This window comes from Malus sylvestris, chromosome 14, assembly GCF_916048215.2.
Source record: "Malus sylvestris chromosome 14, drMalSylv7.2, whole genome shotgun sequence".
In the NCBI taxonomy this organism is placed as follows: domain Eukaryota; kingdom Viridiplantae; phylum Streptophyta; class Magnoliopsida; order Rosales; family Rosaceae; genus Malus; species Malus sylvestris.
Genome location: NC_062273.1, coordinates 23,890,473 through 23,905,768, shown reverse-complemented (window position 1 = coordinate 23,905,768; position 15,296 = coordinate 23,890,473). Strand labels below are relative to the sequence as shown.

General features: G+C 38.6%; 2 protein-coding genes across 2 annotated transcripts; one reads left to right on the top strand and one right to left on the bottom strand.

Annotated features, from left to right (window-relative positions):
* Positions 1-402: 402 nt before the first annotated feature.
* Positions 403-3,600, top strand: LOC126599639 (uncharacterized). Its single transcript, XM_050266035.1, has 5 exons — positions 403-868; positions 2,089-2,125; positions 2,215-2,451; positions 2,557-2,604; positions 2,783-3,600. Exons 1-5 carry the CDS (start codon positions 567-569, stop codon positions 3,293-3,295), a joined length of 1,137 nt encoding a protein of 378 aa, XP_050121992.1. The 5' UTR covers positions 403-566; the 3' UTR covers positions 3,296-3,600.
* Positions 3,601-6,005: 2,405 nt separating this feature from the next.
* On the bottom strand, positions 6,006-8,780 carry LOC126599644 (CBBY-like protein). The gene is made up of 8 exons (XM_050266039.1): positions 8,350-8,780; positions 8,027-8,097; positions 7,736-7,894; positions 7,314-7,380; positions 6,901-6,996; positions 6,692-6,738; positions 6,536-6,616; positions 6,006-6,349 (listed from the first exon to the last, which is right to left on the bottom strand). Exons 1-8 carry the CDS (start codon positions 8,668-8,670, stop codon positions 6,229-6,231), a joined length of 963 nt encoding a protein of 320 aa, XP_050121996.1. The 5' UTR covers positions 8,671-8,780; the 3' UTR covers positions 6,006-6,228.
* Between the last annotated feature and the right edge of the window lie 6,516 nt (positions 8,781-15,296).

Here is a 15,296-nt window from a genome sequence, read left to right as displayed (position 1 = left end):
CAAGCTTTCGCGATATAACTTATCCACGTGTTTTAGTATAGATGAATCAAAATTAATATGTACAACCGCTAGCCGCCTTAGTTTATAAGATTCACTAGACCATCCACGTGGTGAGGCGGCCAGTCCAAAATGGGCATGAACACAAGAAGTAAATTAAATTTCAATAAATGTACATATCAACCACACACAAAGGGGATTTAATGCCAACAAACAAAGAAAAGGAATAATGAAAATCATGAAAATAACAGGACAATAATGCAACCACAAATTAAATTAGTGCCAACCCCACGTGACAGATGCAGACTCCTCACAATACCACTAAATAATTTTTAATTAATTTAGAAAAACAAATATAAATAAACAAATAAATAAATAAAAAATAATTAGTGGATTAGAAATTAGACCAACAAGAAACGCTCACTTTATTCACTCCAAGACACTGTCTTTCACTCGGCCAACAGAAAGTTGCAGCACTGTAGAAATTTCAGGAATGTCAATTTGCGTCTGATCTTCAACCCCAGAGAGAGAGAGAGAGAGAGAGAGAGAGAGAGAGAGGGTAGAGAGAGATGGGTGGGGTTACTTCATCCATGGCTGCAAAGTTTGCATTTTTTCCACCGAACCCACCATCCTACAAGGTAGTGAAAGACGAAGCCACAGGGCTGTTGCTACTGGATCCGCTTCCCCACCGCGAAAACGTCGACGTTTTGAAGTTTCCGACGCGCCGCGGCAATGAGATCGTCGCCGTCTATATCCGCCACCCAATGGCCACGTCCACGCTCCTTTACTCCCACGGCAACGCCACCGATATCGGCCAGATGTACGAGCTTTTTATCGAATTGAGCATTCACCTGCGCGTCAATCTCATGGCGTAACCTCTCTCTCCCTCTACCCTTTACTCTAATTTTGAAGCTTTTACTGTTTTACAGTTTTGGCTCTCTCTTCTCTGTGTGATTGTTTTTGGGTGTGCTGATGAAATTTTGATGAATTAGCAATTTACCCATTTGAGAAATTTTGGTTTTGGGTGTGCCATTGGATATTTGTTGATTATTTTGGGTACTTACTCCGATGAGGAACTGGTGATTTAATTTTAGAAATATGAATATCTTGGGAATTTTGATTTAGATACATAAAGTTTCTTAAGAGTTATGGTTAACCCAATTGTAATTTTGGCGCAATCAATCGATTAGAAACAAATTTCGATTCTTTTTCCGAGTAAAGCTTGTAATTTTATACAACGAGTTAGAGTGCCATTTCGGTTTTTTCTTACTGGTTGTGGCTGTTGTCGGATCAACAGTTCAACTGGAAAAGGTGGTTTTAAGTGTCAAGGTTATGCTGAAATGTAGTTCTGCGATGGAACCAAATTTTGGTTAGTTAAGCTGAAATGGCAAACAGAGGTCGTACCCAGTGCACAGGCTCCCGCTTTACACAGGGTTTGGGAGAGGTGAATGTCAGCTAGCCTTACCCCCATTTATGGAGAGGCTGCTCTCAAGTCTCGAACCCGAGACCTACCGCTCATGGGCGAAGGCACTTGCCATCGCACCAAGTGCGACCTCTTGGTGCCTGGAGAAAATGTGAAATTTCAATTTGCACTCCCTTCTGTACTTCGGAGGCTAGCCTTGAAGACGACCTTCCTTTAGACATTCAGATTTGGATACATCGCCAAAGATACCGATTATGTGCAGACCTCGGTCCAAATACGTTTGTATAATTTGAACTGGTTTATACTATCCTTCCAACTTCCAAGTCGAGTGTAACTGTTTTTGGAGGGGGAAAAAGGAATTGTTTTCGGTTTTATCTTTGCATCAAGAAAAACGTGTTTAGCAACAAAATGTGTATAGGCTTTCAGTGTATGTGTCAATCCCCTTTTTTAGAGTGTTCCGGTCATTGATGCTGGATCACCCTCCAAAGTTATATCTGCTAATCCAGAATATTGCTTCTGATAAAGCTCATAGAAGTTATGTTTGATTTGAACTTATGTGTACAGATTGTTCCAAACCTGACACTGGAACATATAAATTTGTAGGAGACATTTTCTTTCTGAAAGAAGTATGGAAAGCATTCTGAATCATATTAGTTGAACCTGTGCAGGTATGATTACTCTGGCTATGGGCAGTCCTCAGGCAAGGTAAGTGCAGTACGAATTATCTGCTTGTGTTTCAATTTGCAATAGAAAGGTTTGTCTGATAAGCCCATCCATGTACTTTTTATCTGCAGGCGAGTGAACATAATACTTATGCAGATATTGAAGCTGCATATAAGTGTCTTGAAGAGAGGTATGGTGCTAAGCAGGAAGACGTAATCCTCTATGGTCAGTCGGTTGGAAGTGGCCCGACTGTTGATCTTGCTGTCCGTTTGCCTCGATTAAGGGCAATTGTGCTGCATAGTCCTATATTATCTGGTTTAAGAGTCATGTATCCTGTGAAGCGCACATACTGGTTTGATATCTATAAGGTTAGATTCTTGATACCATTTTATGATGACTTTTATCGAAATTCTTTATAAAGAGAATTTTGATGCATATGTATGTGTCTGAACCTGATTTTCATTTCTGTGCAGAACATTGATAAAATCCCACTGGTAAAATGTCCTGTGCTGGTAATACACGTAAGTACTGCCTTTTTCTATGAACTAAATTGATTGCTGGAATTTTTCTACTTTGCATACGTTTGGCACGTGAATTACATTTGAGCTTTCATAGATGACTAAAGCAGAATATCAAATGGATTTTGCCAAGTTTTTATTTTTTTGTTGGTTGAAATTTCTGATTGTTATTCTTCTGCAGGGAACATCTGATGAAGTTGTGGACTGCTCACACGGCAAGCAACTTTGGGTACTTTGCCAAGAGAAATATGAACCTCTATGGCTCAAAGGCGGAAATCACTGTAATTTGGAGCTCTATCCAGAATATATTAGACATCTCAACAAGTTCATCTCAACTGTCGAAAAATCACCTTCACGTAGGATTACTTCAAGAAAAAGCACAGGCCACAGGAAAAGCACGGACCGTATTGAACATCCTAGGAGGAGTGTCGATTTTTACGAGGCTCCAAGAAAGAGTACTGATCGGAGAGAGAAATCAAGGAAAAGCACTGATAGACCTGAAAAGCTGAATATTAGTGAATACAAGTTCAATAACATTGACAAGGTAGACAAGTTTAGAATCTCTGTTGACCAGATAGAGAAGTCACGAAGAAGTGTGGAATACCGTCATGAGAAATCCAGGAGAAGCGTCGACTGTCAGCTAGAAAAACCACGGAAGAGCATTGACTGGCTGGAGAGAATTCGACCTAGGTAAAATCTTGGGTCAAAGGAATTGGGTTTGGGACAAAGAAACATAGAACAGCAGTTGGATATGGGGAAAATATTTGGGATCTAACTTAAGGTTGTAGAGTTTGGGGTTTCAACAGAAAGTATGGGGTTTTTCGGAATGTGTAATCTTTGTTATTTCAAGTTCACATGTAACTTTGTCATGGCTTAATTGTAGAGTTTTGATGTGTTTTATGGGTCATTTTTTCCCTTGATTGTTAATGACAGAACTCTAACCTCTTTGTTTTTCTGCATTGAAATTTGAAAGGAAATGAAACTCGTTGTTTATATCAAGGAATATCGTACCATTCGACTTGTATTCACCTCTCGTTTCTCTTCTTCTTCTTCGACAGCTTACGAGCCTAGACAGAGAAGAGAAGGCTTTTGATATAAAAGTATTGACTGAGCCCAGAAATAGAATACCGATATGAGCTGCGTAGTCCTAAACCCTGCAAGTGCATGCAGAAACATAATTCATGAAACCAGATATCTTCAACTTCAAGCAAGCTCAGTGACTAGCTTGAAAAACTAAAGCTGTTTCAGTTTTCAAAGGTACTGAGCTTGCGTCGTGCTTGCTTAGTCACTGAGCTTGCAAGCTTGCTTGAAGTTGAAGATTTCTGGTTTCATGAAGTTTTTGTTACACCAATTTCAGTCGATAATAGAGAGGTTAACTACATTTTACACTTCATAGGTTTGAGTGATGTTGAAAATGGGTCACGATCTTTTTCCGGGAAGGAAATTTCGTTGCAGATTGTAAAATTTTGGCGAACGAAGATCATAAAGATTACGCCTAAGATAATGGACTGCTACTATATATTCCACGGGATGAAGCCATGTCATGATTAATGTCCCTTTGATTAGATTAGAAATAGATTTTCAAAAATATCGTTGCACTCGAACAAGACTTTATGGCCGATGCTTACTCATTTTTTAAGTAGTCAAATATTATTCAATATGGACAATACACACCCACCGCAAGCCACCGTCCATAGTAGTAACTCTGGTGGTTGTTCTTTTAACTCCAGCCATCTGCCCATATTTAAATAACCCTAGCTAGAGAACCTCTTAGATTAACTCACTCCCATTACTGCACACCTCCTCCGTGTTGAAATACTAATGCAAAGTTGTATTAATTGGTAATGCAACTAGAATTAAGAATTACTTGGCGTCAGGATGGCCACGTAATGTATGTTTTACAAGTATGTGAGAGTGAATCTCCACCATGCAAACAGAGAGCTAACCTCCACTGCGTAAAAGTGTCATGTGTGAGAGAAGCCGTGTGGGTACGTAGACTTTCCGCATAAAAGAAAGAGTAACGTTAGGAATATTATATATTTAAATAATATTTTATAAATCATATGAGATGATTGTTGTTAACTATTAAGATTGGTATAGTAAAATTTAAGAAAAATAATAAGCTGCCTGCCTATGTGCACTCACGTCCTGTACGGTAAGGTCAGCAAGCTGCTCCTCCACTTCTGAAGGCTCGAGTGGCTGGGACGATGAACTTCCCCCAAATGAAGGCTGAGGGGAGACCCGTTGATAGGGAACTGTTTTTTTTTTTTTGGGGGGGGGGGGGGTGTTGGTGCGGTGCTTGGTGCTGAGGTGGCCCTAAATGGCCGCCGCCACCACCATCACCACCTCCTTGCTGAGCGGGCCCTCCCATGCCTCCGCCTTGATATTCTTGTGGCCCACCATATTCTTGTTGAGCACGCTGGGAACCACGACCACTATAACCCCAGAAAGTTCATGAGACTCGAAGCTTTTCCCTACTAGGGAGTTCATGAACTTGCATCAGGCTTATGCTCATGCTTGTCCGAACGATCAAGCGTGGTAAACCGATCACGAAGATACACACAACGGTTAAAATAGTACGTTTCTTTTGCTTTCATATCAGTGCGACGGAGTTGAATGTCAGGAGGTCCTTCGATGAACAGTTGGAGCACTGCTACACATGCAAAATGGGATTCTTCAACACAGCCAAAACAAACTATTAGATTGTCTTCAAACATTTCTACAGACTTATCTATAGAAAGATTTTCCAGAATGCCAGATGCATCCCCCGCTTCTCCTCGCAAGATATAAACACGCAAATCCTTGAATGCACGCTCGTACCTCATGAGAATATTTTTACCCCATGCACAGTAGCGTTCAGTATAACTTCCATGAACTTGATCGCGCACTACGAAGGGGGATTTGGGAGAACTTTCCACTAATCAGATTTATGATCGAAAACTTCAAATATGTCCTCTCCACTGAATATGACGAGTTCGTTAAAGGAGAGACATATCGCCACCTCTTTTTGAAGTTTTCAATCCTAAAAGGGGTTGGTTGATTAATGTCCAAGTAAGAGAATTGGGTGAAGAAACTTATCATACGTTGCATCCACTCTTCCCGTAATTTCGAGAGTGGTCTCCCGATTCATTCCCAAAGGCATTCAATTTATCATCTTGATTTCCCTGCTGTCACGGTGATTGCTCATGGAACATTATGGTATGAAAAACTAGATGAAGTTATATAATATCTTTGCCAAGTTCGATGATGATGGTTACCGTAGGTTAATTTCGAAGATGTTACTTTCTATCAATGAATGTTCTATGCTGTCTCATGTTTAAGTTCAGAATCTTGTAACGGATGTTGTGTTGGTGGGGAATTAGTTTCTGTTGGACTGCTTGGAGGTGGTCAGTTGAGTCTATATATCTCACGAATGGTGGTTCTTCAATTATTTTACATACAGTTTGGTCCGACATAGCAACAAAACACCTTATTACATTTTCTCTCGACCATTCTAAATATGATCGGATGCATATTTACCGGCATTCGTTTATTGTCTTAGTTAAAACCGCAGTCACCATCCAAGATATTGCAGAGGGAGGACATGCGTTGAGCGAAATTTTACCGGTAGGAACATATAAATGTAGGCTAGCTCACGTACTGCTTGAGAAGGCTTCTACAGAATCCCAAGTCAAATCGCTCCTCCGGGGGATCTCCGATGAAGTCAAAGACTGCATCTGCATTCTGAAAGTCTTCTTCGGCTGTGTACCTGAAAAACCGGATATTTTAAGAAATGAAGTGAACATGTTTAGCATTTTATTGGCTTGACATATATGACTAGCGATGATCACACTCAACTCATGCTCATGAACTTTCTAACAAATTTGAAGTATAATCTTGAATATCAAGAAGGAAGAACTCTTGTTCATATAGTAAAATTAACTATATAAGTTACCCGCTTTTCGTTACTATACACTTCATTCCTGCAGCTTTGGCAGCTGCAAGGCCTATGCCGCTGTCCTCGATCACAACACAACTGCAGAAGACGAAAGATGCTTCATTTAGAATGTAAAATTTCAGATACATTCTCATTTTCTAGCATCAGAAATACCTCGAAGGATCAACACCGAGAGTGTTAGCCGCCAATACATAGATGGCCTGTCAAGGAGAATGAGTAGACTGTAAAGGTTAGTGGCTAATAATCCATATACCTTCATCTGTTTCTAACATCGTCTGAGTGACAAATGAAACTCAAAGAGAGAAACATGATATTATATGTAAAACAACATGAAATTCACATGAAGAGGGATCCAAGTTTACCGGATCAGGCTTCTTGCGAGGAACGACATCTCCTGCAAATATCTTGATTTTTTCTGCCCGTTCTGGTCCCAGCAAGAATGAAACTATTGCAGAGACCTTGAAATTAAAAAAAAAAAGGTGGTTCGAACGTCAATACAGGATCAATCTATGCATCAGTATGTATTATTTCAGTAATAAGAGTAGGATCTCTTGTCTTCAGCCTTCTGCTCTACCCATAGTTTCAACTTCAGTATATTTGATTAGTAAATCAAGTGATCAACACCAAATAGGTTTCGAAACACGCAAGAGTACGTTAGGTTTTGATGATTACTTGTTAGTTCTTGCAGAGATAAGAACCTCAATTGTAGTCATCAGTCACAAAAGAACTAATAACACAAGCAATTAACGAAAATGTGGAACCTGATAAAGCATACCGCCTTCTCATTGGAAGTGCTGCACACGGCAACTTTAACTCCGTCTGCCAAAGCCTGGTCTATCAGCCTGTACAAGTTGGTAAGAGAAACTCAGCAACCCAACATCTGAAATTTGAAATTCTATTCAGATAAACATACTAGTCTACTGTAAGCATTATCTTGTTATGTATAAAATGCTAAATGCTAAAGATTCTTATGCACCTGCTACGATTGCTAACGCACAAATCACGATCTAACTAAATACTTTTGATCATGGATGGGACTGAAAGACTGATGTTGTTTGTGAAGAACACTAAAATTTCACTGCTAACATAGTTCATTACTTCCAGGTCCAGTAACCCGAAAATGCAAGAGATATGTAACACACAAAAATCAAATAACGAATGTTTCATGCAAAAGCAGAAGATCAGATGGTAACCAACTTTGCAACTCCGGGTCTAAGAGGCAGCAACTTTTTCTCAATAAGGGCCATGAACAACTCCGTCTTTCGCTTGTGCAGTGAAGCTATGAATGCTTTTCGTTCTTCTTCACTCTTGGGAGCTTTTTCTGGCCAACCCGTCTTGTTAAAATAGGCTGTCATCCTGCGAAGACCCGAACCATATACGGATACAAAAACTAAATCAAAGTTTGTTAACCAAATTAGATGTTGGCTCACATTTCATTCATACCAAATAATGCAAAGCTAGCTATAGAATATTTTGAGATACACTTACCTTTCTTTTCCACCTCCAATCTTGAGCAACTCGCCATATAAATCGACATCCCAAGTAACACCCAGTTCTTTCTGTGCAATCAAGTATGTCATCACGTCACTAACCCATCAAAGTAATTGAGATTCAGGTTCGTCTTTCAAATATTTTCATCAAAATTATAGAAAACACAAATTGAAAGTTCCATTTTCTTTCGAAATTTCGCTGCTTACGAGCTCGCCAAGCAAAAAATTCACAGCAATTCCCCAAAAGCAAGAAAACCAAGTAGTAAAATTTTGATGACAAAAAAGCACTAAGCAGAGGAGAGCAATGGAGAGAAAGTTGACCTCTTTGAAAGTGTCGTTGAAAGAAATGCGATGCCCGTCCTTCTCTGTATCGACAAGCACGCCATCACAGTCGAAGAGAAGAGCCGAAGGAAGAGTGGAAGAAGAGGCAGAGCAAGTGACCTCGGAAGTCGATGTTGCTCCAACCCTGCTGCTAAATGGCACTCTTGTTTTTCTAATCAGTATTCTTGTGCCCAACAGTGAAGATTGTAAGACCCTTTCGTGGGATTTGAGGTTGGCAATGGAGGTTGCCTTCTTTTGAGATAGCAAAGGTTTCGTAGAAGATAATGTTGCTAAGGAATGACAGACAGCCATTGACGCCATTTTAGAAACTCACTCTTCAAAAGTTCAAAGGATTGAGTGATGAAAGTCTCTTGCCTTTGCGGGTACTCTCAACGGTCCTCAACTAACTTATCCACACAGCCTTTCCGCTAGGGTGTGAACCATATGAGGCCCAACTAAAGTGGAAAATTTTAAGATTAGGTCGTGATCGTGGTATGTCCGACCATTAAATATCGACATATCATCTATATTATTGCTATTGACGATATTTTGATTATATAATTGTCGATATGTTGTAAATAGTGGGTATGTATGCCCATATGCATACAGTAAATTTTTCATATGATTAATAGTGTAATTTATTTGTTTCCAAGGTACTTGCTCTATAAATAGAGCATTACAAGTGTTAAACAATAAGAAGAACAAGAAGAAAAGAAGGAAAGCTAGAATATTTTTAGTATCCTCCTATTTCTCTCTTATTTGCAATCATTTTATAATATTTTACTATAGCCTCGCTCCTGTCTCTAGCAAAGGTTATCTCTTTAACTTTTGCCTATTTATAACACGTTATCAACACGACTCTCTAACCCTAAAACATTTCTCATTGCTCTTCGCCGAAAAAAAAAATGTTTCCTTTAAGGATTTTACTGTTCTTCTTCTTCCTCTGCCTCAACTACTGGGTATACCCTCGTGAAGAATTGTTCGCACCATGCCTGCTTTTAGTTCTCAACCTACCATTTACTTATATCTTTGATTTCTTGTTTGGTGTAGTTCCTAATTTCTAACCCAATGTTTATTTATCTTTGCTGCGATTAAAGATGGTGTGGTATTATTACCCATCTTGAACTGCAGATTTAATTTTACTGCAAATTTTAAGTGGAGCGGTATAATCGCCCACCCTACCCTGCATATTTAAATTTACCTGCTATTTAATTTTATTGCAATTTTAGGTGGTGTGGTATAATTACTCATCCTGCTCTATATATTTAATTTTTCTGTTGTTTGAGTGGTGCGAAATAATCGCCCATCCTATGTTATTTCGATGAGAATGGTGCGGTACAATCGCCCTCCTCATTTATCATGTAAATCTTGAGCCTGAAGTTTCAAGTGCTCATCATTTTTGTCCTGAAGATCAAAATGAAAAATTTGTAAGAACCAGAAGTTCTAACAATATGTTCCTCCAGAATACATATTATTGCAAGTTCTTACACACCTCATTTTTCTTTCAGAAAAGAAAATGACAAACTTGGCAAAACTTGATTTTGTTGCCTTGGATATTACTGGGAATAATTACCTTACCTAGGTAATGGATGCCAAGATTCATCTGGAGGCAGCGAATCTTGGATAAACTATTAAGAATGATAACAGTGCATCCTCTCAAGATCGGGCGAAGGCCATGATCTTTATCCTCGCCACCTTGATGAGGGACTGAAGAGCAAGTACCTCACGGTTGAAGATCCACTAATCCTCTGGAAGGCACTGAAAAATAGATACAATCACCAGAAAACGGTGATTCTTCTAAAGGCTTATTATGAGTAGGTTCACCTAAGGATCCATGATTTTAAGACGGTGGCTGAGTACAATTCTGCTATGTTCAAAATTACCTCCTAGTTGAAGCTCTATGGAGAAACCATTACTGAGAAAGACATGCTGGAAAAGACTTTCAGCACTTTCTATGCCTTCAACGTGCTCCTACATAAGTAGTATAGAAAGCGAGGCTTTACTCAGTACAATCAGTTGATATTTGTGCTCTTTGTAGCTAAGCAAAATAATGAGCTTCTGATGAAGAATCATCAATCCCGCCCTACTGGATTAGCACAATTCCCAGAAGTGAATGCTGCTTCCCTTGAAGGGAATACCACATCCTCTCATGGCAATAATTACAAACGAGGACGTGGCCACAAGTGAGGCTGAAAGGGCAAGAACCATGGTGTCCAGTTTCACAACCAGATTCTAAGGCATAATACAAGCCCGAGCTTTAAAAATGCAAATCGCCAAAAAGGCAAAGCTCATATGAACACTCCTAGATATCCTAACGGAGTTTGCCATAGGTATGGTGGCAATGGGCACTGGGCACGTACTTGTCGTACCCCAAAACATCTGGTGGATCTGTATCAAGCCTCTCTAAAGAAGAAGGGTGTCGAGACCAATTTTCTTAACCAGGCTAAACAGATGGATATATATGATCCAGTGTTCGATTTATCAGGACAATTGAACACAACCCACCTAGATGTTTCAGACTTCATTATTGAAAGAGGGAATGAAGTGTTTGGATCCGATTAAATCATTTATGTTTGATGTACTCTTGTTATTTGTACTTGTGATTTAATGCTTGCATTTTCAATTCAATAAAAGTAGTATTCCAGTATGAATAAACTGCTTTTAATTGTAATTTTCATTACTCAGAGAGCATGGATAAAAATTATTGTTGTTCTCAAAACAAGAGCAATAGTGGAGATTTTTGTCTTGCAGACAGTGCAACTACACCTACAATACTTCGAGATCGAAAGTATTTCTCGAACTTGATACTTGCAAAAGTAAAGGTAACAACAATATTAGGGCAATCAGATGTAATTGAAGGCTCAGGAAAAGCCCAGATCATGTTACCAAATGGAACAATATTGTTCATACAAAATGCGTTGTACGCTACTCAATCCACTCGAAATTTGTTAAGTTTTAAAGACATACGTCTAAATGGATACCACATTAAAACGAAAAGTGCAGAAAATATGGAATATCTATGCATTACCTCCAATGATACCCAGAAACGTATATTGGAGAAGTTGCATGGTTTATCGAGTGGATTGTATTATACATACATAAAGACAATTGAGGCACATACTGTCATGAACCAGAAGTTCATTGATTCAAAAGTTTATATGCTTTGGCATGACCGTCTGGGTCATCCAGGATCCACCATGATGCGCAAGATCATTACGAACTCTAATGGACATCCATTATTGAGCAGACACATTGATGTCTCAAAGGATAACCCTTGCAAGGCTTGTTTCCAAGGGAAGTTGGTAATTAGACCATTACAACTAAAGGTTGATGTTGAATCCCCATCATTTTTTCAAAGAATTCAAGGGGATATTTGTGGGCCTATTCAACTACTTTGTGGACCATTTCGATATTTTATGGTTTTGGTTGATGCATCTACCCGATGGTCACATGTTTGCCTGTTGTCTACTCGAAATGTAACATTTGCAAGACTTCTCGCTCAGATAATTAAGTTGCGAGCACAATTCCCAGATCATCCCATTAAGTAAATCCGACTTGATAACGCTGGTGAATTTATGTCTCAAACATTTGATGATTACTGCATGACACTGGGCATTGATGTTGAACACTTTATTCCTCATGTCCATACTCAAAATGGCTTAGTAGAGGCATTTATCAAGCGGCTTCAATTAATAGCTTACACTCTACTCATGAAAACAAAATTGTCAGTCTCTGCATGGAGACATGCCATCTTACATGCTGCATCATTGGTTCGATTGACACTCATAGCCAACCACCAATACTCATCAATACAACTCGTGTTTGGGCATCAGCCAAACATTTCACATTTCCAAGTTTTTGGTTGTGCTGTTTATGTGCTTATTACACCGACACAACGCACTAAAATGGGACCTCAGCACAAACTGAGAATTTATGTGGGTTTTGATTCACCATCTATCATTAGATATTTGGAATCCTTAACAAGTGATATGTTTACAGCCCGTTTTGCTGATTGTCACTTTAATGAGACAGTCTTCCCATCATTAGGAGGAGAAAAGACCATTCCAAAAGAACGGCAAGAACTGACATGGGTTGTTCCCACCCTATCTCATTTTGATCCACGAAGCACTCAATGTGAAGATGAAGTGAAAATGATCGTTCATCTTCAAAGTATTGCTAATCAAATTCCATATGCATTTAATGATACTTCGAAAGTGACAAAGTCACATATACTAGCTGCAAATGCACCTGTAAGAATTAATGTTCTTGTCAGCCCCTCAAAAGAGAAAGAGAAAGATGAAGGCACAACTGAATCCAAATAAAATCATTCAGGAAAAGAAAGCGAATGATACATCCGCAATTCATGATTCTAAATTTTCTGAAAAAGAAAATGTCCTTGATGAGACATATGTCCTTAAAGAGACAGTAGTACATGAAAGTAAATAAATCTCCATAAATTATGCATGTACTAATAAATTGTGGGATCAAAATGAAATAATCATCGACGATATGTTCGCTTTCACAGTAGCCACTGAAATCATATTAAGCGATGACATTGATCCCCGCTCTGTTGATGAATGCAAATAAAGACATGATTGGCCTAAGTAGAAAGATGCAATCCAGGCAGAATTAAATTCATTGGAAAGGCGAAGTGTTTATGGACCAATAGTCCAAACCCCGCTTGGTGTAAACCCCGTAGGTTACAAATAGGTATTCACAAGGAAACGCAACGAGAAAAATAAGATTGCAAGAAATAAAGCAAGACTCGTTGCACGAGGTTTTTCATAAAGACCTGGAATTGATTATGAAGAGACACACTCTCCTATAATGGACGCAATTACGTTCTGTTACTTAATAAGTTTAGTGGTTTCAGAGAAACTTGATATGCGACTTATGGATGTCATTACTGTGTATCTATATGGAGAATTAGATACTGACATATATATGAAAGTCCTAGAAGGACTTAAGTTGCATGAAACGACTAACAAACCACGAGGTATGTTCTCAATCAAATTAAGACGATCATTATATGGGCTGAAACAATCTGGGCGAATGTGGTATAATCGTCTCAGTGAGTATTTGATCAAAGAAGGATATGCCAACAATGTCATCTGCCCTTATGTGTTCATTAAGAAATCAAATACTGGTTTCGCTATAGTGGCAGTATATGTTGATGATATGAATCTAGTTGGAATTAGAACCCTTGAAGAGCTAAATAAAACCGCTAAGTATCTGAAAAGCAAATTTGAAATGAAAGACCTTGGTAAAACAAAATATTGTCTTGGCCTGCAGATCGAGCAATGTGCTAATGGAATTTTGGTCCATCAATCAGCTTACATTGAAAAAATACTGAAGCAATTTGGCATGGACAAGGCTTATCCACTTAGCACCCCAATAGTCGTTCGTTCTTTGGACATTAAGAAAGATCAATTCCTTCCAAAAGAAGATGATGAACTGGTCTTTGGTCCAGAAGTACCATAATTGAGTGCAATATGTGCTTTATTGTATTTAGCACAATGTACTAGACCAGATATAGCTTTTTCAGTAAACTTGTTAGTCAGGTATAGCTCTGCTCCAACAATTCGTCATTGGAAGGGAGTCAAAGATGTTCTATGATACCTTCGTGGGACAACAAACATGAGTCTCTTCTACTAAGACAAGTCCACAAATGACCAAATCCTTGTTGGATACACAGATGCTGGTTTTTTCTTCGATCCGCATAAAGCCGCTCACAAACTGGATATGTGTTCACTAATGGAGATACTGCAATTTCATGGCGCTCAACAAAGCAAACATTAGTTGCTACATCTTCCAATCACTCAGAAATAATTGCTTTACATGCAGCAAGTCGTGAGTGTTCTTGGTTAAGATCAATGATCCATCACATCCGGAATTCATGTGGTCTACCTTTAAAGACAAACACTTCAACTGTCATTCATAAAGATAATGCAGCCTGTGTTACCCAGATGAAGGAATGATTCATCAAGGGTGATAAGACTAAGCATATATCTTTAAGGTTTTTCAGTGCACATGAGCTTCAGAAGGCTAAAATTATTGAAGTCATACAAATCCGTTCCAATGAAAATTTGGCAGACTTGTTCACCAAATCTCTACCAAAGTGCACATTTCAGAAGTTAGTGCAGGGAATCGGATTACGTCGGCTTACAAATTTGAAGAATGAGGAATCAGGGAGAGATACAATTCAGGAGGAGCATCCATGATACATGCTTGTTGTACTCTTTTTCCTTCGATTAGGATTTTTCCCACTAGGTTTTTCCTATCAAGGTTTTAACGATGCAACATAAGCATGCTTAACACCATATCAACAATTCGGGTAAAGTTGTACTCTTTTTCCTTCGCTATGGTTTTTTCCCACTGGGTTTTTCCAAGTAAGGTTTTAACGAGGCAACTGATGTTGATATGTGGGCATCCAAGGGGAAGTGTTGTAAATAGTGGGTATGTATGCCCACATGCATACAGTAAACTTTTCATATGATTAATAATTTAATTTGTTTGTTTCCAAGGTACTTACTCTATAAATAGAACATTACGAATGTTAAACAATAAGAAGAAGAACAAGAAAAGAAAGAAAGCTAGAATATTTTTAGTATCCTCCTATTTCTCTCTTATTTGCAACCATTTTATAATATTTTACTACAGCCTCGCTCATGTCTCTAGCAAATGTTATCTCTCAAACTTTTACCTATTTATAACACGATATGATTTCTAAGTAGAATTTTAGTATCCAACAAAAAAAAAGGTGAAAGTTTAATGATGTTATATTGTCTTATTGGGTGATATGACCTATAATTTTTCCAGGTCAAGGAAAATTTTTATTGTTCGACACTTCACACCACTTAGCAATGTGACACTACTAAAAAAAAATAAGGCCTAATTGGATTAACGGTCCCTGTGATGATAGGGACGAAACTTTCAACGTTGAGCTT

Excerpts from the sequence above, each read along its gene's own strand:
- LOC126599639 (XM_050266035.1), top strand. The coding sequence starts at position 567 with ATGGGTGGGGTTACTTCATCCATGGCTGCAAAGTTTGCATTTTTTCCA. Across the intron at positions 869-2,088 it reads CTGCGCGTCAATCTCATGGC|GTATGATTACTCTGGCTATG; the intron begins GTAACCTCTCTC and ends GAACCTGTGCAG. Across the intron at positions 2,605-2,782 it reads GTCCTGTGCTGGTAATACAC|GGAACATCTGATGAAGTTGT; the intron begins GTAAGTACTGCC and ends ATTCTTCTGCAG.
- LOC126599644 (XM_050266039.1), bottom strand. The coding sequence starts at position 8,670 with ATGGCGTCAATGGCTGTCTGTCATTCCTTAGCAACATTATCTTCTACG. Across the intron at positions 7,895-8,026 it reads ATTGGAGGTGGAAAAGAAAG|GATGACAGCCTATTTTAACA; the intron begins GTAAGTGTATCT and ends GGGTCTTCGCAG. Across the intron at positions 6,617-6,691 it reads CTCGGTGTTGATCCTTCGAG|TTGTGTTGTGATCGAGGACA; the intron begins GTATTTCTGATG and ends CGTCTTCTGCAG.